This window comes from Corvus brachyrhynchos, unplaced genomic scaffold (assembly GCF_000691975.1).
Source record: "Corvus brachyrhynchos isolate BGI_N302 unplaced genomic scaffold, ASM69197v1 scaffold44, whole genome shotgun sequence".
NCBI classification, from domain to species: Eukaryota; Metazoa; Chordata; class Aves; order Passeriformes; family Corvidae; genus Corvus; species Corvus brachyrhynchos.
Genome location: NW_008238359.1, coordinates 331048 through 354282, shown reverse-complemented (window position 1 = coordinate 354282; position 23235 = coordinate 331048). Strand labels below are relative to the sequence as shown.

Below are 23235 nucleotides of genomic sequence, written 5' to 3'. Positions count from 1 at the left end.
GTAGTGTTTATCATCAGCTTATTTATGTGCTTATATAAAAAAGATTCATGACGAATGATGACCTGACAGGGCTGATGATAACAATTCTGAGTAGTTTATTTATGCGCTACTACTTTTTTTGCTGTAACTGCTAAAATACAAGAGGGATGAAAAGGATGTGGGAACTCCAAAAATACCTCTTTCTTAGGCTGTTTTTACCCAGCTGTTAGTTTGGCCCCAGTGCTTCAGTTTCCCCCTCAACTCTATCTGCTTTCTCTCTTTCCTTTTTCCCCCTTCCACTCTCCAATCTGCTGCAGCTGTTAGAATTTCATCATTGTCTTCAAATACCACGTTTCTCATTTGCAGCACATCCCCTTCTGTGCTAAGGGGGGTGTCATTTGTGTTCATTCTCTGTTTCCCCCATTTCAGAGAAAAAAAAAATCTTTCTTCTACAATACTCCTGGTACATTTGAATTTTTGAAAAAAAAAAATCTTTCTTCTACCATACTCCTGGTACATTTGAATTTTTTGTGCAGAGGAACAAATAACCTAAGTAAACAACATATGCTAAGGGGGATGTCACATGCTTTGCATGTGTATTATTGTCAGATGATCTGCAGCCATAGCAGTTCTTACACATTTGATTGCAGCAAGGGTCAATTCCTTGGTAAGAGGCACACATAAGATGCATAAATATTGAAGGATGAGGTTTGCAGACTTGCTGGCAGAAAGTGGTTGCGCCTTTTTGTTCTCATGTTCTGCTTTTCAGATGCCTTTGCCCTGTAGTTAGCCTTATCAGCATTTGATTTAACACTGGATGCCAGCATATTTATTCCTTTTGGCAGTTTTAGTGCCATGTCACTCACTGACTGTCACAGTTGTATCATATTAGATGGCTTATCCTAAAAAGCTATTTCAGGTATGAAACCACTGCTCATTCTAATATACTTTATCTGTATATCTGTTGGGGTTTTTTTCCAGCTGATTTTTAGGTTTGTGTGCACTTTGAATCAATGGCTTTTGTGAATTTCTTTCTGCTCACTGTCTTCATTTCTGCCTGATACCGATTTTGCACTTACTCTGGCTTTCCCAAAAAAACCCTGGTAGTGCCCTTGCTCTTTCCTTACAGTCCTCCATAATTAGAGTCTCTGATGGAGTCCTGCAGGTTTGGCAGGGCATCCTAATTTGGACTTGGGGGTCAGCTTGGAGTTCTGAGTTACTCTTAGCTTGGTTCTATCTTCCTCCCACAAACTGGCCTAAAATAGACGTTAATTACAGTGTTTCTTTGCTACCCTCTGGTTCTCTTTAAGAGAGGTCCTTACTCTCCTCAGGCTACAATGCCTGTAGATTTAACTTACTGGACCACTGGGAGGAGAAACTTATTCCAGGGAACAGAACAGACCTTCAAGTCCAAATGGGTTTGTACCTGCACATGTAGTCCACATGTGTGTATCTATGTGCCAAAATAAACCATGTGACCTTGGATGTACAGAATGAAGTCATGGAACATCTGTGCTCACTGATGCAAAGCTTCTGTTTGTACTGAAAGCACCATGCCATTATATATTGCCTCATTTCTACATTGGATGCATATTGTGAATTCTGTTGTGCAAATACAACCTTATTTTGTGCAGTCTAAGACAGTTTAAAGCAAAATACTTCTGTCTGGACTTGTCATCTTCTATTCTTCCCTCTCAAAAAATGCCAAGGGCATTTGCACAACACTTTTGACATTTCCAGGTATTCTTCTTTTTTCTGTCATGTTTGTTTCATTAAATCCTTTGTAAAGAGACAGTGGATGCAACTCCTTTTGCAGTGTTAGTTCTCTGTATAATGCATGGGCTCAGGACACTTTCCAGTCTCTCTGCCCCCAGCCTATCCTGGTGCATAGTGTTATTCCTCTTCAGGTGCAAGACTTCACATTTCTTTTTGTCACTTTTCATGAGGTTCCTGTGAGCCCGTATCTCCAGCCTGTCAAGGTCCCTGTGAATGGTGGTATAACCATCTGGTGTATCAGCCAATCTTCTTGATTTTGTATCATCAGCAAATTTGTCAAGGGGAGACAATGGCAGTGGCAAATACACCTTCACAAAACTCTCATTTACTTTGGTAGCTCAGAGTGAAAGCAGGATCTTGCCAGGTGACCTAGGGAGAGAGAGTGTTAGCTGGATGCAGTATAACTCCATTGTGTAAAGTTTAAAAAAGTTTTCCTCCGCCACAGGGCTCTTGGATTTCTGTGCTGATGAGGACTGTGTGTGACCTTTCTATGTTTTAATTATTCAGGAAGGATGTCCTACACTACAGAGTGCCTGTTAATAAAAAGTCTGAAATAAATGCTTCAAATGACTACTTTTGGTGCTTACTTTAGATCCTGTAAGTCAAGGAGATCCTAGCTGGAAATCCTTATGAGACTCTAGGAAGCCCTGAGGGGCTGCAGGTGTTATCTCCCAGTTCATAAGTAATGCTCAGCACATTTTGAGTTACAGGAAATGTGATTTTTTTGTAAATATATAGAGATTCATGACTATCTTGGATGGACCTTTCTGTTTCTTACTTTTACTAGTCAGGAGGGACCTGCTCTCTTCAGCAGTCTGCGACTTGTTGGCCACGTGGCTTTGATATGCTCCATGCAGGACAGAATGCCCAGCTCTCCTCCACCTGGTGTTGAATGCTGCTGGTTGAAAATCGCATCTGCTATGGCTAATGCTCACAGTAAGCAGTCCTGAAAGTGCATTTTTACCTTGTGTTTCTTGACCTAGAGGTTCTGGGGAAATCACTTTAAACAACGTGTTTAAACTCTGCAAGCCTTGGTCTGAAAACAGGTGTTTAAAACTGATTGCCAACTTACTTTGGGGATGTGGACTTAATTGGTTCATTCTGCTAACAATGTTTTTAATGGACTTATCTCTTACAAGTCTCATCAAGTCCTCTCTGCTTTCTCTTGCCAAATAAGTATTCCCTAATAATCCCCAAATCTCTTCCTTCATCTTCATTATTTATTTGCTTGTTTAATAAATAATTTTTTTTCTCCCAGAAGCCTAAACTGACTTACATGTGAGCTGCTCCTTGGCTGAACCACATAGCAGTTGCTGTATGGTGTGCTGTATTTATTAGTGTTCTCTGAAAAATTGCTGGTGCTCCAGAAAATTAGGGCTACACAGTGATGTTCCTGAGGCATGTGAAGGTGTCTTGGGAGAATAACATGAAACAGGTCTTGCATGTCTCTGCTGTGCTAAAACAAGAGGGAAGCAGTTAATTCTGGGCTTCCTGTGTTGTACCAAGCTTCTAATTTCTAAAGCTGTCGAAGAAATTCTTGGCTATTTGCAGGATTATGGGCTGGATTTCCTGTAGAACCCCACACTGCAACTGCCTTCCTACTAGAGTGAAACATTAGTAACTAATAACTGATTCATTTAAACTGTTACCTAGACATTCTGCAGAATTGCTTCCTAAACAATCTGAATAAACATTTTGAATGACGTTATTTTAAAATTCAGTTGATCTAATTTATTTTCCACGAGTGTATCTTTAGAATAGAATAGTCTATTTCAGTTGGAACCTTACTTCAGATAAACTTCTGCTCTGTCAGCATCCTAATGGAGGAATTGCACACAGGATCTGCAGCACCTTTCCCAAGGAAAGAAAAGGAAGGAAATGTAGATTTGCAGATTTTGTCCATGTCACTCACTCACAAATAGGTCCCTGCAGAATAATAAAGAGCTTCAGTGTCATTGACTTTTTAATTTTTTTAGCTAAACAATCACAGGCTTCACATAGTATAAAGGTCCCTCTAGCTGGGTACCATTTTAGGAGACCTCTATATTATATTACATGTTTCTAGCTGCTGGTTCAAATTTCTAAAGTAGGATTTTTCTGATTACAAGCTAAAGTTTGAATTTCCAGCCCCACTGAATCTCCCTCCAAATCTGCTGACTCTGCCAGGCAGACTGATGTTTTACTGGATTTGTTAATGTTCAAGCTACATTCTTACCATTCTTTTCTCACAGGAAAATATCTGTAAATAACTCTGTCTAAAATTTCTTACTCTGCTGGGTTTCCTGTCACTCTCAGGAACTTTAGTGCCTTCTTTATTTTGAGTGTTAGTATATCTCCAAGAATAACCAGCTGAGGGTATGATGATGGATCAGTGCCATTTGGGTAAAGAAGCGTATGTTGAAATGTGCTTTTCCTACCTTGTTTTAGAGGTACATAGTATCACTTTATCCTTGCATATATTAAGGGAGATTTTTATTTCTAGGTTTTAATCTTAAAGTAGGATTATTGTAACACTAGTTTCTTCCTTTGTTTCCTGCATGAGTCACTGGTTCTGTTAAGGTTTAGTGATTGAATCTCACCCAAAAGCCTTTCGCCCCCACCTCCCCCCCCAGTTCTAAAGTTTTCAACCACAAATGCCAGTATCAAAAATTATATTTATTGTATCAAGAACAAGGAGTCCAGTTTAACTAGGAAAAAGTTGCAAAGCTGTTGCTGAGTATAAAGTTGAATTTAAAGTCTTCTTCCCCTTCAAGACAATTGGACAAATTTATTTAGTCTCATTTCTAGTCTTTTGTCTCATCCCCAAAACTACACTTTGTAGTTCCTTTTGATTCAAAATAGATGCACTAATGAACTCTATCAATAGAGCTATGTTTAGGCCAACATTTTTGAACTTCTGCACTTCTAAAACAAAGACTTCAATATATTTCCCTTTTTTTATATTAAAAGATTTTGTGAGAAGATTGTGGATAATTGAGAGTTTTACAAATTAACCTTAAGTGTGAATTTCAGGACTTTAAAGCAGACAGATTTCAAAACTTAGTCAGTATTCTCTGTTTGGACCACTGCCAACCCTCGTTGCACTTGGGAGGTGGGGTTTCTGTGTTTTTCCGAAGAGTTCTTTTGAAACTTTCTCTCAAAAAACCCCGAATCATCTATTTGTTATCCAGTTTCAAAAACTTGATAGAGCATCCAAGAAGTGCTAGGTAGTTCACACTCATCAGGGCCATTATCTTGAATATGTGCTGTCTTTTTGTGACTTTTCAGTCCTTCTAAGGGTTGCCATGGGAGTCAGTCAGCAAACTGGTGAGGACCTTCTACAGCACTGTGCTGGGACGAGGACAAAATGGATTAAACAAGGTTAAACAATGCTTTGGTTTGAGAGAGTTCTGTTGCTCCAGCTTTTAGCTGCAGTGTGGCAGCGTTCCTGCTTGAGTCAGGAGTGTGGTTGGAGCACGAGTGTAGGAAGTGTGCATTATCTGTGCTCTGAGCATGTGAGGAGTTCCCCACAGCTGAGTGCCTGAGCTGGATGGAAGCTTTACCACATTCCTCAGCTCTTGAGAGTGGAACTTTCTGCATTGAAAGGGTGGGATGCCTGTAGCTGATGGAAGCCCCGAGCTTGGCGAGTCATGGTCTTCTTACGAACGGCACCTCGGGAATTTCTGGATCTTTGGGTTTTCTGCTCTCAGTAGACAAGCCTGGTTAGTCAGCTGTATGTAGAGGGGAACGCGTTGTACTTGTACACTCTCCTGTAGCAGGTGGGCAATTATATGCAAGAATGACACAGTAATAAGAACTACAAACACGAGCTGTTTTAAGGTAAGATCTTATTGCTCTGGTTGGCTGGCAATTTGGACTTAATTGGAACTTACTTTATTGTTCTGATAATTTATATTTAATCTAAATGCATCGTGCTGGCTGATAGGAGTATATTAAATGTAGCAAATCTTCTGCTGGGTAGTCTATAATACAAGACTGTATTACTGACTTTTCAAGAGCTGGCAGGCTTTTTACAGGCCAAATTATCATGCAAAATGTCTGGGAGCATATGATTTATGCCAAAGGTGCTGTAAGATTGCATAAATTTAAGACTTTTATTCTCAACTATTGCATTCATACACTAAAATAATTATAGGGTGCTGATGATGCAGCACCATTTAAGAAAATGAATGACTTAATTTTACTTAAGTCTATTGTTAAAGATAAAACTATGCTACTGTATTAAAAAAAAAAAGAAAAACCCTGCACAAGATGATGAAGTGCTGTCAAGTCATAGATCATAACACTGCAACTGGGAGTTGCTCTCCGTGGAGGAATTGGATTGGTTTAACATCCTTTTTTTAGAGTGTCCTTACATGATCAAACAGTTTATACAATGCTAAAATTTGGTGAGACCTCTGTTGCTGTAAACCTTTCATATTGACTATCCAAGAGCGTGGCCAGCAGTTGGATCTGAACCGACTCGCTGCTAAACCTGCTATAATTATTCATAATCATTGTCTAGGAGTGGGGGTGGGGATATCATTATTTCTGGCACAAAGATGCTGAGAAGCAGGAAATTACTAGGTCTTGTGTATACACCTGATGGTTGGCACTTGAGTGTGAGCACCTACACCATCAAGCTGAACTCAAGACTGCCTGCTTGACCATGTTCTATTTGGAAACCAGCTTCCTGTGTGTGTGGGGGGTATTGTTTGGGCTGTAGCAATCCAGATTACCTTCTGGTTGACTGTAGGAGAACTTGTCTGTCCACTGAGGCATGGGGTTTGTGTGGCCTGCAGGGGAGGGAAGAACTTGACAGGCTATTGGCACAGAAACAGTCAGTTGTGTTGTCCTCACCCTTACAAACAGGTTGACTTTTCCAGAAAAGTACTTGGTTTTCCTGATGTGACCTACCAGATGAAAAACATGAGTAAATTATGAAGAAGAACTGAAGGGGGGAAAAAAAAAATCCCCACCAAGTTACATCTGCAGTGAAGAACAGCCTGAAGAGGTAACTGAACCAAAGAGCTTGGACAGTTAGTGACAGGACAAAGAAATGATGCTGAGAGATGGCCCATGTCAAGCCCAAATGTGTTCAGCCTGTGTCAAACAGAAGCAGCAGCCATCACTCAGCAGTCCTCAGGTGTCCCAAGTGGAAGCAATGGAGCTGGAGAGGAGGAAGGGTAGGGAAGGATGGATGGTACAGATGTTTTCTTGTACCATTTCTTGACCCCCTGTACTCCCTTACATAAGGACCCTGAGAGCAAATGCGGTGTTAACAAGACAAGTCTGCAGTGCATCACAAGCAGTTGCCCCTTCAGCTGTTTCTCACTCACCATCAACACTGAAATGGGAAACAGGAAAAAGAGCAATGGGAGGGGAGTAATAGGTAAATAGGTAAATAGCTGATGCTATTTACTAGCAGTTCTTTCCAGGTCAGCGCGACACTGACAATCCAAGTCCCAGCCATGCTAGAAATTTTGGTAAGAGCTCAGACATTTAATATTTGAGGTGGCCTTTCCTAGTTTAAGTTGTGATAGATGTATCTTAACAATTTTTATATATTTTTTTGCTTCACATCAATCATCTGGTTTTATTTATCATATTTCCAATTCTGAGCACTCCAATTGTCTTTTTTAAAAGTAAACCTTGAGTATTTATCTGCCAGAACAGAGTGGCATTGATATAAACTCATATACTGGTGCTCTGTTTTCCCAGCCTTCCAGAAAATTGCTGGTCAGCAATACCTACAGGGAAATATATGGTCTTCAGGTGATTTAAGTGAGGTGTGTGCACTTAAAGGCTTTTGTGGGACTGTGCTGGATTTTTCTAAGATGAATTTAATTCCAGCTCTTATAAAACAAGTGAAGGAACTGCAAAAAGCTTGACAGTTGCAAGAGAGTGACCTATAGTAGGATAATCTCTAAAGAAGGAAGAATGAGCAGCGTCACTTTTTTTTCCTCTCATCTGTGCTGCTTAAAGAAAGCTTGGAAGATTATTTCCATGCTTTTGCCACTTATAACAATAGAAACTCAGATCTGACTAAACATCAAAAGATATTTTCAGTAGTTGGAGAGTAGTGGCATCACAGCTTTCAAATTAATTTTGAAATAAATTATTACTTGAAGATCCCTATCTTTTTTTTTTTCCTTAATGTAATTCAAGCACTTTCTGAATTCATTGAGAATTTTTAAGGATAGAAGAACCACAAGTCCATAGCAGAATTGCCTATTTTCATATATACATATACAGTATATTTTCATATATTCATGTACAGTGAAAAGCAAACTTTATCATTCTGCTATGTCAAACACATCCAAAAGTCCAAAACCTGTTGAGAAAAATCCTTTTTTTTTGTAGGGCGGTTTTAAGTTCCCCATTTTACGATAAGTGAAATAAAATGGAACTTATGTGGATTAATTTTTTTCCCCCATTATTAATTTAGTTGTTATTCTCTGGGAAAAAATAGATTTGGTGTTAGGTTTGGTGCTAGTTTTGGCAGGGAAATGGGAAATAAGGAAATGGTTTTACTGCTTCTCATCACATAATGAATGGTCCACTGATTAAGAATTTCAATTTCCATGTGTTTTGCATTATGTTAAAACCTCAAAAACTACTTATTAGCTGGTGTAATATTTAATTTAGGATTATGTGAAATCGGATGTGGTTTGAAATCTGGAAATGAGTTAAAACTGTAAAAATTTGTTACATGGTTATATAAGGCTACGTTAATTGTGCTGGAGGCTTAAAGAATAATGTTTTTAAAAACATGCTTTGCATTTAAAATTAGCATTAGGGCAAAGAATCTATTATATGTCGAAGTTTATTTGTTAGTCACTGTGTTGAAGTATAAAAATGGAACTTATCACTGTGTTTCAAGGTTTGGGGTATTTTTAGTTAGGAAGAAACCAAGCTGTTTTTTCTTCTTTTTTTTTTTTTTTTTTTTTCCTTTCTTTTTTCCCCCTGTTAGTCTACAACTTCATGTGAGGTTGTGTTGGGGTTTAGCCCCAATGATCAGCTAAGTCCCACGCAGCTGCTTGCTCCCCGTGGGATGGTGGAGAGAATGGGAAGTGTAAAAGAGAGAAAACTCATGGGTTGAGATAAAGACAGTTTAATAGGGAAAGCACAGTCTGAGTACTCAAGCAAAGCAAAACAAGGAATCATTCACCACTTCCCATGGGCAGGCAAGTCTTCAGCCCTCCGTGGAACAGTGAGGCTCCATCATAGGTAACAGTGACCGGGGAAGACAAAGGCCATCACTCTGAATATTCCTGCCTTCCTTCTTCTTCCCTGAGCTCTACATACTAAGCAGGACACTATATGGTCTGGGAGATCCCTTGGGTCAGCTGGGGTCAGCTGTCCTGGCTGTGTCCTCTCCCAACTTCTTGTGCACCCACAGCCTCCTTGCTGGTGGGGTGGGGTGAGGAGCAGAGTCTTACTGCTGTGCAAGCACTGCTTAGCAGCTAAAAAAAAGTCAACAAAAAACTCTGTGTTATCAGCACCGTTTCCAGCACAAATCCCATACCAGCCCCACACCAGTTACTGTGAAGAAAATTAACTGTACCCCAGCCAAAACCAGCACAGGTGGTGATGAAACAGAAGGAGTTTAAGCTGCAGTGTGAACAGTAGCTTCTCAGAAAATACTGCTGCTGTCAAAGGTAATATCACCCTGTTCTATTCTACACTTTATTTAACAGCAAACCTGGAATACTTGAATATGTCTATCTAATTAAAAATATTTTAATAGCTTGGCAATTTTTAGATCTTAGAAGTTGTCATAACTTGGAATTTTTAGTAATTTCAGTTGAGGTGAAAATATACCTTAAACTTGCAGATGTATCTGATTTACTGAAAGCATTGAGACACAAGGCAGTCGTTCATAACATGGGTTCACATGGGGAAAGTGCTGCTTAACCAACTTCCTTTTATGACAAGGTCATCCACCTTGTTGACCAAAGGAAGCCCTTTTTTTTTTTTTTTTTTTAAATTTTATCAAAGCTTTAGGTTCTTCCTCTCACAGTGTCCTTCTGGATACACTGTCCAGCAGACATCCAGACAAGTTCATAGGACATGGAGTGAGCAAAGGGCTGTCAGGTGGGACTCACGGGGTTATAGCAAATGGAGTTACATCAGCCTGGCAGTCAGTCACCAGTAGAGTTCCCCATGATTCAGTTTTAAGGCCAATGCTCTTTAATGTCTTCATAAACTATCTGGGCACTGGAATCAAATGTACCTTAAGGAAGTTTGCTGATGAGGAGGAGCTGTGGGCACCCTCAAGGGCAGGGAGACCTTACAGAGAGATCTGGATAGCCTGGGGAGCTGAACAGTCATCAATCACATAAAATTTAGCAAGGGAAAGTGCCACATTCTCCACCTGGGATGGGACAATCCTGGTCGTCTCTCTGGAGGACAGGACACAATGGAATGAAAGTAAATGAAATGAAGCTACGTCGGGGGAAGTTCAGCTTGGACATTAGGAACAGGTTCTTCACTGAGAAGATGGTCAGCCACAGGAACAGGCTCCCCAGGGAAGTGGTCACAGCATCAGATCTGTCAGATTTAAGGAGCATCTAGCTGAAGCTCTTAGTCATATGGTCTAGTTTTATGCAGTTTTGTGAGGAGCAGGGAATTGGACTTGATGATCGTTATGGGTCCCTTCCAGCCTTAGATAGTCTGTGATTCTAGGATTCATTCTTTTGCCTACTATGTGGAAAATGACATGGCTCTTATGTAAAATGCAGCAACCACCTGCCAAGTTGTTAATAGAATTTTAAAGAATTCATTTTCCTTTCATTACTGTGCACACCTTTGCTTTTTTTGTGTTCTGATTTTAAAATGTGGCTGTCTGCATTCAGCCTTTTGCATTTGAAAGATGAACAAAGATTTGGGATAATGTTAATTCCTGCAAGGTCTGGTGTAAAAGTGCTGAAATATACTTTTTAGCTGCTTTGTGAGGCTTTTGGAGAGCCTGGTTTCCCATTAGGGTTTCAGTTTCAGAATGGAAAAGACACGTGTAGCAAGCAGTCTCTGCATTGCCGTGCTGCAGCAGAATCCCATAACGTGAGGTATCTGCCTGTAATTCAAAACTTCAAGAGGGATCCAGCTGAAGCAACAAAGGTCCCACTTTTGGCATTTGTGCAGCAGCTGCCTGGGCATTGTGCCATTCATCAGAGGCAATGCACATTCCCTCTCAATCCTGCTGTGATTCCCTTCCTCCCTCCTGTTTCAAATGCTTTCGTAGAGCTGAACAGTGTGAACTTTCATCAGAGGAGGTGAAAGTGGTGTTGCTCATTCTGAACATGCTGGGATTGTTTTCCCAAGTTCAAGTCCCACTGAAGGTTTATTCCTGTTTTTCTCCTCCCATTTGCTCCCTTTTAGCCCTAGAGTTGACTTACTCTTTGGTGTAATTACATGAAAATAGCTAAGAGCCTTTTCCAGGCAAAGAAAATTAATGTCCTTCTACACTGAGCTGTACTGCATTACCAGTAATCCGGTTATGTTTGGTCCTTTGCAAATGAAGGCCATAAAAGACAAGCAGCTTTGATCCATCTCAGTTACAATTGCCATGATATCCCATCCTTGGAGTCAACGTGGAATTTTTTCAGCAACAGTTGGTACAGTTTCTGAATGTGGAACTTAATTTTCATTGTTACGTGATGTAAATGATGGTTGGGGAGATTTTAATTACATCATTTTGTAAGAAGCTGTAGCTAAAAACATAAACATCATCTATCTGTCTTCTGGAAGAAAAAAAATTGAAATAAACCCAAAACTTTGTCATCGTGAAATAAACCTTAGGAACCTCTGCGCAAGAGCAGCTGTGAAAGGGAGTACTGGATGGGTGGTCTCTCCATCAGGGAATCTCTCTGTCCCTCTCTTCCCGTTCTCGCCACCCCTTGCTCATGCAAGCAGTCTGGTGAGCATTTAGATGAGCTCCTACGGGATAAACCAACTCTCTATTTTAATATATGTTGTGGTAAGATTGTTGTGTTTAAAGCTTGCTTCGGCTGTGTCCCATGTGATCTTGTTGGCCATGTACTGAAGTAAGAGACTGCTGTGATAAAACAGATGTGGAAGTAATGCTGATTATGAGCAGTGATAAATTTTGGTGGTTGAAAGAGCCTCTTTGAGTCACCCCTGCCCAAGAGAAGATTCCACACACAGCACCTTAAAGATAGTTCTCTGAATTGCTCTCCTTCAAATTGTAGAGCACTGCAGCTTGCCTCTTGACCTTCCGCTTAAACCCATCCTTCCATGGTGTTCAAAGGAAAAAATTCCAGGAGGACAGATGACTTGTATGTAATAATCTATAATAGTTTCTCCATGTCCATATCACCCTTTGCACCCAGCCCAGGTGGTAGGGTCTGAAAGCTGTTGCCAGCTGATAACTTTCTGGTGGGCTGTGAGAAATGAGCTCCCAGACTGGACTTAGAGAGTAGAGACTCACCGTGGAGGAGAAATGCAGTTTTGCTGCCTAGTACCTATTTGCAGTGTCAGCAGAGGTGCTGATGCAGAAAGAGACCCAGGAGACTGAATTCCTTCGGACTTACGTGGCCCAAAAATAACTCTGTGTGTTTCAGAAAGGACTGTAAAGGTTTACAAATAGACTTGGTACAAACACTACAATTTTGTTCTCACATAACAAGGTGTTAAAAGCAAATATAGTAATAAGGATAAACTATACTGGGTTTGCATACTAAGTAGGAAAGAAAGAGTAATGCTGAGGCTGCCAAAGTTTAGCACTGACAAGAAGCTAAAAGCAAGGGGAGCTTGTGGTGGTGGCTGCTGTGACACCAGGGAAAAGACAGCCTTGGCACAGGTTGCCTGAGAACGGTGCAGAGCCTCCAGCCATGGAGGCTTTTAGGAACATGTATTGTGCAAGCTACTTAGATGGAGAGCACAGTCCCGGACAATGAGTAGGTATTTCTGCAATTTTTGTGAGGTCTGGCAGACATGAAATGTTTCCCACAGAACTATGAGAGGTATTCTTTTTTTTCCCTCTGCTGGTCTCTTGGGAAGCAGTTACAGGCTGTCTCTACTGTTTCCCAGCTGTGACTGTGGCACAAAGCATCTGGCAGAGCTGGGACTGGGGTACCGCTTTCTGCTGAGCAGATGTCTGTATATGTTGATACTGCTTTTGGAGGGATGGGGGTACTAAATGAGTGGTTGAGCCTTACTTGGCTGTGAGTCCGGTTCTGTGAAAGTTAAGGGAACAATGGGATTAAGGTGCATGACTGGTCAATTGCCTGCTGTGGATTCAGTGTGAAGCTACCCTAACATGCCATCCCATTGTCTTCAAGGGGAGTGTGCTGCACCATACAGCCAAGGAGCACCTATTTTGCTTTTTCCTCATTGTTCAGTTGTAATTAATGTGCACTGTTTAAACTCTGCTCTGAAGACAGCCTGCTGTGACATTACTGTGATATTGGAGTGTTTCATAAAATTTTAGGACTTAATTTTTCAGAGCTCTTGGCTGAGGGAAAGCGAAGGGTTGCCATTTCTCCATTTTAATGCATAGGAGTTGGACACAATGAAGTTTAGAAAGCTTTTCATTTCTGGCTGCCCAGTTTTAGACCCTGTATTTTTTCAGGACACTTTGTGTTAAATAACAGCCTGTGTTCATGGTGCACGTCCCACTGTAGTTTTAAGTGCATGGCCATTCTGCCTGCAGAGCAACCTTGGTCTGAAGAAAAACAACTAAGATCCAAGGAATGTGATTAGTAGGAACATGACTATGTGAGGAATTTTGCTATGCATTGGAAAAAGCTGTGGTAAATGCAAGGATCATGTTGGATTTCAAGGACAGGAGTTGACTGGCTTGACATTTAGAGCATTGTTCCTGGCCTTCTCCCTTGCAGGACCTGTATCCTCAAGTGTTACATGATTATGTCCTTCCATAAAGGCAGCAACCTCTAACTGTGAGTTATTTCCTTAAATACTTCCCATTTTTCATGGTGGTGTTCACTCAGATGAGCAAGAGTATATGGAGAAAGTGAAAAGTATATGTAAGTATATGGAGTTAGTGAAAAGTCTAACACCCTGTTCTGATCAGAGCTGAGCTCTCTAGGCTTCAAATGTGAAAGATCATATCAAATGATGAGAACAACAAGTCCTTACAGCATGGGCAGCATGATTCCCATTTTCTGTAAATGGAAACAGAAAGCTGCAATTCTGTTGCCAGTAGAGTGGGAGAACTGGGATGAAGATATGTATCAGTGTTCCTATGATGTATGTGTAGCCTGTATGTTCATAACTTATTCGAGGATGTGACCTTCAAAATAGTTATGCACTTGACTATGCAAGGTTTGTTTTGATTCATTTTAGTTTTGCAGGAGGGTTACATCTAGGAATATATTTTTTCAAATGTGATCACCTCAACATCTGTAATTCCTGTCAATGTATATTGAGATAAGTTCTCTTTGTGAAAGAGATGTAGAGTGCTGATTGCCTTTGCATACTGAAAGTGAGGCTATTCTGTTCTAAGATCTCTTAAGAATCTGAGGTTAAAACAGGAGTTTTAATGATACTTCCTTTTCCATCTTGAAGAATTAATGGACTTTCTCCACTGTAGCTATTTTTTTAGAATTAGTTTTCTCTGTGACCTTTTTTTCTGATATTTTATATGCTGTGTCTTTCATTCTAAGGCTGTGAGATGCCTTCCAGACTCCCTTATAAAATTTCAGAACCTGCCTTAGTGTTTCTTTTCCTCTTTTAGACTAAAGTGCTTGTTCATTCTGTCCCCTTCCTCCCCACCCCCACTGCCCTGGTTTCCCACTGCTATCTCAGGATGCAGTGCTCCTGGTGCTTTGATATGCTTGGGCTTACACTTTCTATTTGAGCTGAGCTCCCTGTCATGGGATAGTTACAGGCCACATTCCTGTGCTGGAAATAGATACTTTTTGCATAACCTGCTTCCTTATACCCTTTAGCATCTAAGGCCTCTGGTGAAGCACTGTCTCCGCTACCATAGATGGAGCAGCACGGGAATCATCAGGAGCTGGGAAAGGTGACGGGGAGAATGGAAGAGCTATTAGGGTTCTAAGAGGAGGAGGTTCAGGGCATCTATTGGTTGTGAGATAAGCTCACTGTACTATTATTTTCATTTAAACTAAATAAAGGAACCCATCTTTTTCTTATTAGTTACAGATACAGAAAAACCCCAAATACCTTATGAGAGTGATTTAATGCACAAGCACTTAAAGTCCCTTTATTCTGCTCTGTGCCCTTAATAGGAAATTACTCAGCAAGTTCTGCGTCTGATTTTGCCAAAAGATGCTTTCTCAAGGCCCGAGCAGCAAAACTCAAATATTGCTCAGAATGTGTTCTAATAACTGTTGTTCTCTTCCTCATTTAAAAAAAAAAAATAGGTACTTAAAGGGTTAGTCTTTTTGATAAAAGGTTACTCTTGATTTCAGGATTCTATAATATCAGGCAAGGACTGCCTTATAAACACAAATTTCTGTAGTTCTGAATTAATTTTTGCCTGTGGTTTTGTCAAAAGCTACAACTGACTTTGGGAAAGTCACTTTTCTCCTATGGGTATCTGCTTCCAGTCTTTAAAATAGCACTTCCTTTGTCTCTTAGCATTCCAGCTCTTTGCTGCAGAGACAGCTTCAAGTGACAGGGTCCAGTTGTTGCAGGAGGCTCTCCTTGAATCATGACAAACCTAAATTCAGCTTCCTGCTCCTGCCAAAGTTTCCTGTGAGAGCTCTGGCACTTTACTTGACATCTCTTTGCTACCCATGAAATGGGATAATAGGCAGTGTTCTGCTGCACAAAAACATCCAGGAGGTGCATCTTCCAGAATGGACACATTTAGGTTGTAGTTGCCCAGCTTTTGAAAGTGACCTCAAATTGGGATTGCTGTGATCCAGCCTTGTTCTCCTTTTTCCCTGAGCATGCTTTCCTCTGTGGGCTAGTACCTTCTGGAGCTGCCCTGGTGCTTTTTTTCATGGCAATAGTTTATGGTTAACGCAGTTTCTTGAAGGGTCTCATTGAATAGATACAAATACCAGCACCTGGGAAGGGTGGGGTGCTGCGGGGAAAGTGAGGAGACCAGAGGAACTCAGGACTTTGGATTTGCAGTGGCTTTAAGTTGCCAAAACCCTGCAACCTAGAAAGAGACTGCAGACACAAGATGTTGAATAAATAGCTATGGACAGGACAAAGACACCTTGTTCTCCACAGGCTTGGTGTGCGGGTTCTCCTTGCTTGAAAGCTGGTACAGCGTGGTATCTTAAAATAACATTCTAGAGTTTTCTCCAGTCTACCCTGATTATGTTGAGAAATACTCATCCTCCACTCAGTCCCAGCATTTCTTGTTCTTGAATGTACTTCCCTGTGCTAAGTCTCCTCCAGTTGCTCTGCTCTGCAGTTCATAGTGTTTGTCTCTGATCTCCAAAGTGGTTCTTCCTTAGGCCTTTTCTCTTGCAGGGCAAACCTAATTCTCTTTCACATTGTTCTTAATATGTAGGAGGTCACTTCCCCCTCTCTCTTTCTTTTCCGAGGTACTACAAGAGGGTAGGTTTAGATTAGATATAAAGAAGAAGTTCTTCACTGTGAGGATGATGAGGCACTGGCACAGGTTGCCCAGAGAAGCGGTGGATGCCCCATCCCTGGAATTGTTCAAGGACAGGTTGGATGGGGCTTTGAGCAGCCTGGTCCTGTGCAAGGTGTCCCTGCCCGTGGCTGGGGGGTGAAACTAGATGATCTTTAATGTCCGTTCCAACCCAAACCAGTCTGTGATCATATGATGTGCAACCCCCATCACCAAACAAAACAAAAAAAAAAGGCAGGGAGGAATTGAAAATACTTGATTTGACTTGGTATTTGAAATTTTGTAGCAAGTCCTTCTAAAAGCATGGGAAAGTGTGTTGATAATGCAGCACCTCACTGAAGAGTACATAGTTCCAAAATATATCTCATAAGGAACAAATCACTGGAAAAAGTAACTCTGGGGTTGTACATTTATTTCTTTAGTGTCCCTGCTGGCAGCAGACAGCAAAATACTTCCATTCATATCTAATGTTATTCATTTATATGTAATATATGTGTGTATATATATACACACACCATAACTTCAGTGTAGGGCAGGATATGGATTTTTATGAGTGAGTTCTAAATTTTAAAGTCTGTGTTTAACAAAAGACTTAGATTGTTTTTATCAGGTTGCAGGATGTTCATGATAACTTGTATGCCCTGCCCCTGTTTCCCTTGATTGATTCTGTGGGAGAAATACGTGCAATGGTTAAGCACAGTGCATCCTTGAATTCATTCATGCCAAATTTCAGAGAATACTGTTAGGTTATGTTAGGTTTATAAAAGGGTCATAAGCATAAAGGCACAGAAGGTGAGAGAATCTGACCAACCCAAAGTACTGCAAAGGGAACACCCTGACCTGACTTCTCCCCAGACTGTCACAGGGGAGGGGTCAGCCTATGATCTGGATGTAAAACCTGTCAAGATGAGTCAACATGAGAGGCCAGTCAGTTCAATTTCAGTCATCCCTGGCATGAAATTTCTCAGGAACAAATGCCGGATCCTGCACCTGGCATGGAGTAACTGCAGGCACAAGCACAAACTGGGAGAGGAGCGTCAGGAGAGCGCCCGCCCTGCAGGGAGGCCCCTGGGGGTGCTGGCGGGCAGCAGCTCAGTGAGAGTCAGCAGGGTGTGCCCGGGCAGCCCAGAGGGCCAAAGCCGTGTCCTGGGGGCATCAAACACGGCAGCACAGCCGGCCAGAAGGGGGGGTCATCTGCTGTGCTCAGCGTTGGTGCGGCCTCACCCGGGGTGCTGGCAGCAGTTCTGGGCCCTGCAGTGTAAGAGGGATGGGAAGGAGGAGAAATGCATCCAGAGGAGGGCAACAAAACTGGTGGAAGGGCTGGAAGGTGTGTCCTGTGAGGAGCAGTTGAGGGCTCTGGGAAAAAGGGAGACTGAGAGGTGATCCCCTTGCTCTCTGCAGCTCCTGAGGAGGGGAAATGGAGAGGGAGATGCTGATCCCTTCTCCCTGGGATCCAGTGATAGGATAAATGGAGATGATTCAAAGCTGCATTAGGGGAGGTTTAGACTTGACATTAGGAAGTGTTTCTTCCCCAAGAGGGTGGTCAGACACTGAAACAGGCTTCCTAGGGAAGGAGTCGATATCCTAAGCCTCTCAGTGTTTAAGGGGCATTTGGACCATGACCTTAATAACATGCTTTAACTTTTGGTCAGTTCTGAAGAGGTCAGACAGTTGAATTAGGTGATTGCCATAGGTCCCTTCTGATGGAACTATGCCATGCCATGCCATGTCCTGGCCATGCCCTGTGTCTAATCACTGCAGTTCATCTCATATTCTTCCTGACTTCTATTTCTGACTGTTTCTGTGGGTGAGGTGCTCACTTTTCCCTGTGGATGCATTGAGTCTAAGTGCCAGCAAGTAGAGCCATGGCCAGGGATCACAGCACAAGCCACTGGAGGGGTTTTGCAGACCTCATGGGTTATCACCTGTGTCAGCAACAATGGAGACCAGGGCACTGGTACTGGACAGACCAAGCATCTAAGGCCAGCATTTGGAGAGATCCATGTTGTGTATGTGTGCAATTAGTACAAATTTCACTCTCATGAGCTTTCTTCCTGATCAGCCAGCGAGTAGCACAGGATCAAGCCTGTGTATATCTATGTGAACTTTTGCCTGGTGGGGTTTAGATTGGATTTTAGGAAAAATTTCTTCACTGAAAGGGTTGTCAAGCATGGAAACAGGCTGCCCAGGAAATTGGTTGAGTAACCATCCCTGGAGGTAATTAAAAGATATGTAGATGTGGCACTTAGGGACATGGTTTCATGGTAGACTTGGCAGTGGCAGGTTAATGGTTGGACTTGATGATCTTCAAGGTCTTTTTCAACCTCAACAATTCAGTGATTCTGTGATATTATGTGTATGTGCATTTGGAATATGTGCATGGCCTTGCTGCTGGCTGGACATGGGGACACGAATCTGTCCTTAATGAGGCTATCAGATTTGGCAGCTCTTAGCAAGTTCTAGTTGCTCCTAGCTGAATAGCTGGAAACCTGAGATTTAAATATTGGTGATGGGAGGAGGGGTGAAAATGGGGTTGGTTTGGCGTGTATGGGGTTTTTTTGGTGTTGGACATTTGAGAACAAAGAAATTCACAAATAACTTGGTATCTTTTACACAGATGAGTATTAACACAATATTCTTAGAAGTTTGCCAGTGCTAACAATTGGGACTAGGCTTGCACCTATGTGTCTTAGTCTTCTTTTGGCACTTCTCATTGGCCTTTTTCCATCTCTGACATCTTGCTCTTGAATAAGAGCCTTGGTCTGTTCCTCCTAAACTTTTCCAGGACACAGGATGCCTGTACTCTAGGATGGATGCCTGAGCTCCATCCTAATAAAATGGCTTGGCTAATCTAATTATGAATGCGGGCTGCAGAGAAGTACACAGCTGGTTCTGCTGACCGTGCAGAATGCTGTTACAAATGCTGAAAAGCATTGAAAGTGTATTTATCTAAAAATAACTTCTAGTGGATTTTTTGTCATCCACTTACATTATGACTCACCTGGTGATCTTGAACTGTGAAGCTGGAATGTAAAACAATGGATGAAGTTGTTTTACAGCATGTGAAGTTTGGCACAGAAATGTTCCTTGCACAGTTTTTCCAAAATAAAAACTCAGTGTGTCACTGACCATAGAAATGCTCTTCTTGTATTGTGTAACCATGCTGGAAATGTTTTTGAAGTATTTGCAGATGTCCCTTAGTGCCTAAGCCCTTTTCCTTTTCCAAGAATTTTGAAAGTACCGGAAGTGAAGAAAATCAAAATTACATTACTTCTTTTGATGAGATAGTCACAGGGCTAGATACCACTTTATTTGCTTCTTTGTCTCAAAGAACTCCCTTCTCAACTGTCAGATCCTGTATTTCTGTTTCTCCTGGAGCTGGAACCAGTATTCTGCCTGGCTTCCCAAGACACTGCTCCAAACAGCTGGCCTCTTGCAAGAGAGGGAATTTCTTTAACTCGTAATATGTGTAGCATATAGACCTTTGTTTCATAAAAGCCTTCAGATGTTTGCAAAGAGACATTTTTTTAAGCCATCCTATTTTCTTACTGTTTGTTTTTTCAGCTTCTCTATTAAGCCACTAGATGAATGCAATAAATATCCTGAGAGTAAAATTAGTCCGTGTTACTCCTAAACTATAACAGAACTATTCTGTGTTCATCAGGACATTGCTGTTAAAGCAGAATGGAAAGCAGAGGCTGATAGATGCATCTTATGACAAATCCCTGAACTGAAATTGAAAAGCAAAAGATCTTTACAATGCATATGTCCCTTTATGGTCTCCTGGCCAGCATTTTCCCCTTTATTTATTATTTTTTGTTGCTACTGGAGCCATTGGTCTGTGCTGTGTACCAGGTGAGCATTAACCTTGTTTTTTCTTGGATTGTGACAGAGTGTACATGTGAAAAAACAGACCATCTTCACTCATTTCTCTTCCCTACCTTCCATGTTCCCTGTGATATGTCCAGTGTTGAGAAATCTCTTTCCCAATCTAATATGAACAGCAGCACAGAAAGTGTTTAAAAGTTCAGCCAAGGTAAAGCTTGATCTTGCTGAGCCTTAAGGATACATATGAGAAGATCTTCCAGTTTTGTGTGTTTTTACCACTTCCTGGCTTAGTAAAATATGAACCTTCTGAGCAGACTGAACTGCTACAGCTGCGTGCTGCTCTCTGCCCTGCTTTTTTCTCCCTCTTGTGCTGCTTTCCCTCAGGCATAACAACAGTGTTTGCACCTTACACCATCGGGTTTTGTCCTGTTGGAGGTATTTGCATTTCTACGAAATTTCAGGTCTGAATTCCTATCTGTCGTCTCTTACCTGGCCTGTTTGTTGCAGCCCTTCTCTCTGTCACTCTGCTTGGTAGCTATTTCCACCTTTGAGACTTGCAAGTCAGCTTTCCTTCATTGGATGCTGATGGTCCTGTCTGCAACTCCCCTGTCTTTGTTTCTCTAACACTAGAGTACAAATATGAGACTTCAGTCAAATGTCTTCCCCTCCGTGTGTTACCCACTTTATCAAGCTGCTTTTCACCCTCCTCAGTTGTTGCTTGGTTGATGGCAGAAAACATACACAGGTTGATGGTTAAAAACATACACAGGCTTGTGGAGATCAAGTGCAAATTTTATAGTTTGGTTTATTAAACACCAGCTTCACTGAATGCATCAATTCAAAGGCTGGATTTTCAGTGTGATTAGAAATCCTCTGCACAGACTGGAAGGACAGTCAATATTAAAGGTTACCACTATGAGAAAACCTGGAAAATTGAGATTGAGAAAATGCAGTCAGATGCCTCACAATAGCAATGGGGAAGGGATTATCTTTGTTTCCTGATGCTCAGTGCTCTTGAGGCCAAACCAGGCTGTGCCCAGTGCTGGTCTTCCCTGTACCAGGGAGATGCTGACAAGCAAATGCAGTGAAGGGCCACAAGGAGATGCTGAAGAGTCTGGAGCACTTACTGTTTACAAGATGTAGGTAGCTGGACTGATTTAGCCTGAAGAACAGGCTGATTTACGTAGCCTTACTTTACTTAGGGAGTGTGGTAGGGAAGACAGGTAGTCAGGTTCTTCTCAGAAATGCACAAGAAGGACAAGAGGCAGTGGCCACGATTGGTGCCTCAGTAAGTCCCAAATGGAGGTGAGGAAAAAAGTTTTTCCTCAGAGTGCTGCTGTGGGAAGAGGCTGCTCTAGGAAGCTGTGGAATCACCAACCTTGGAAGTTCTCCAAATTCTGCTGGACAAGGTCTTAAGTAATATGATACAGCTTTGAAGCTTGCTCTGCTTTGACCATGGGGTTGGACTAGGTGATCTCAAGGGGTCCCTTTTACCCTGCATCATTCTGCAAGTCCATACAGTACCCCTGAGTGTTTTCTTGTAGCAGAAGGCTGACTGTTAAAATTTCTTTTAATGTTAAAGAGTGATGGAGTATGTGAACAAAAGGTTGATTTTTCTCTCTTTCTTACCCCTCAGTTTAAATAGTTTGTGTTTGGTGAGCCTTTTTGCTGTGCCACTATTGTGTGATTATTGTTTTTGTGAGATGGTAGCTAAAATGAAGTGTCGCTATGAGTGAGGACTGGAAACTAGAATGTTGACCTTCAAAAGAAAGCCAAGGTTTTTCTTAGCAATTCCTGTCCCAAAAGTATAACCACTGGTAAAATAATGGGCCTGATATTAAAAGAGGACGCAAACTCAGAGTCTGCAGGGTGACAGAATTGTAAGCAATAACAACATGAGTTCATAAAAGAATAAATCTTGTCAGACAATGTAATTGCTTTTTTTGATAGAATTGCAAAATTAATTATTTTAGGGAATCAAGAGGGAAGTAGGTATATGTTTACTTTCTAACATGAAGATTAATTGAAATTCGCTTGGGTAGGAAGAAAAAGTTGGGTGAAAGATAAACAGGAACTGATTATCAGCAGTAGTTCAATGGTTATGTAGGTTGGGAGTAAGATTGGAGTTGTGTAACATTTCTGTTAATGATATGACAGAGGGAGAGAGAAAATTCTCTTAATGAGCTTTGAAAACAAACTGGGAATTGTGAGCCTCAGAGGAGAAAAATAAGGGGGCGATGGATTTAGACACATAAAGAGAAGATAAAATGAGAATAAACTTGGAGAACTGTTAAATGAGGAGCATGTATGCTATCTGGAGCATATATCCTAAACCAAACTGGGGAGAGAAATACTGAAAAGAGAGGCCAATCCATGGTGCTGAAAATGGCAGCTGTGGTCCTGGAGCCCCTTTTGAGCAGGGTACTCGGCTGTGCAGGGCCACTTTAAACCCCTTGCCCAGGCCATGGGGCTTGAAGGGTGGAGTACACTGTGCAGAAGTTCACTTCCTGCTGCTGTTGTGATGTGTCCTTGAGGCTGCTCCACACAGAGCTGAAGGTGTGACTGCCCAGCTCCAGTTCTGTTACTGTTTAAACTTCTGCCAAGAGCAGAATGAATGAATTCTTATTTTCTTTTGGATAGTTGGGCTCATTACAGACCTCTCCCTTCCTCACCTTCCACCCTGCCCAGACTGCAGGATGTCCCCTCTGTCCCTGCGACAGGGCTGCCCTGGGTAAGAGCACAGTGCACAGAACATGAACCCAGTCGTGTGTGTGCCCGTTCTTCATGCAGGCTCCAGATCAGCCTTGCACACGGTGCTGCCTTGCTGCTATTGATACTCCAAACACATGCTGCTGAGGGTTGGCTTGGGTTTCCAGGACTTGTACAGCACCCTGCCTGCTCCCTTCCCTCAGGTTTCACTGAACACAGTCTGGATGCATAAATCTTATTTCCTTAGAAATCCAGAGTGAGAATAAGTTACGTGGTTTGGGGAAGGAAGAGTTGCCAGGATCTGTTACTGTTGCCATGTTGCAACTTCATTTATAGCTAAGAGAGAGAATTTTTTTTTTTTTTTTTATTAAGTATGGGGACAGGCCACCAAGAAAACCTAATAC

At 41.7% G+C, this 23235-nt stretch overlaps 1 protein-coding gene across 4 annotated transcripts in view; it reads left to right on the top strand.

The window, feature by feature from the left end:
- TSPAN9 (tetraspanin 9) overlaps positions 1–23235 on the top strand; it is a 167567-nt gene that overhangs the window by 34879 nt on the left and 109453 nt on the right. Inside the window, exon 2 of one of the 4 annotated variants that reach the window (XM_017735930.1) lies at positions 2543–2691. The exons of 2 other annotated variants lie outside the window; for them this stretch is intronic. In XM_017735930.1, coding sequence (XP_017591419.1) covers positions 2607–2691 — 85 coding nt within the window. In that variant the 5' untranslated portion in view covers positions 2543–2606. Of the gene's footprint in view, positions 1–2542; positions 2692–23235 lie in introns of those variants that run through there. One more of the 4 variants, XM_017735934.1, reaches the window with a different exon arrangement.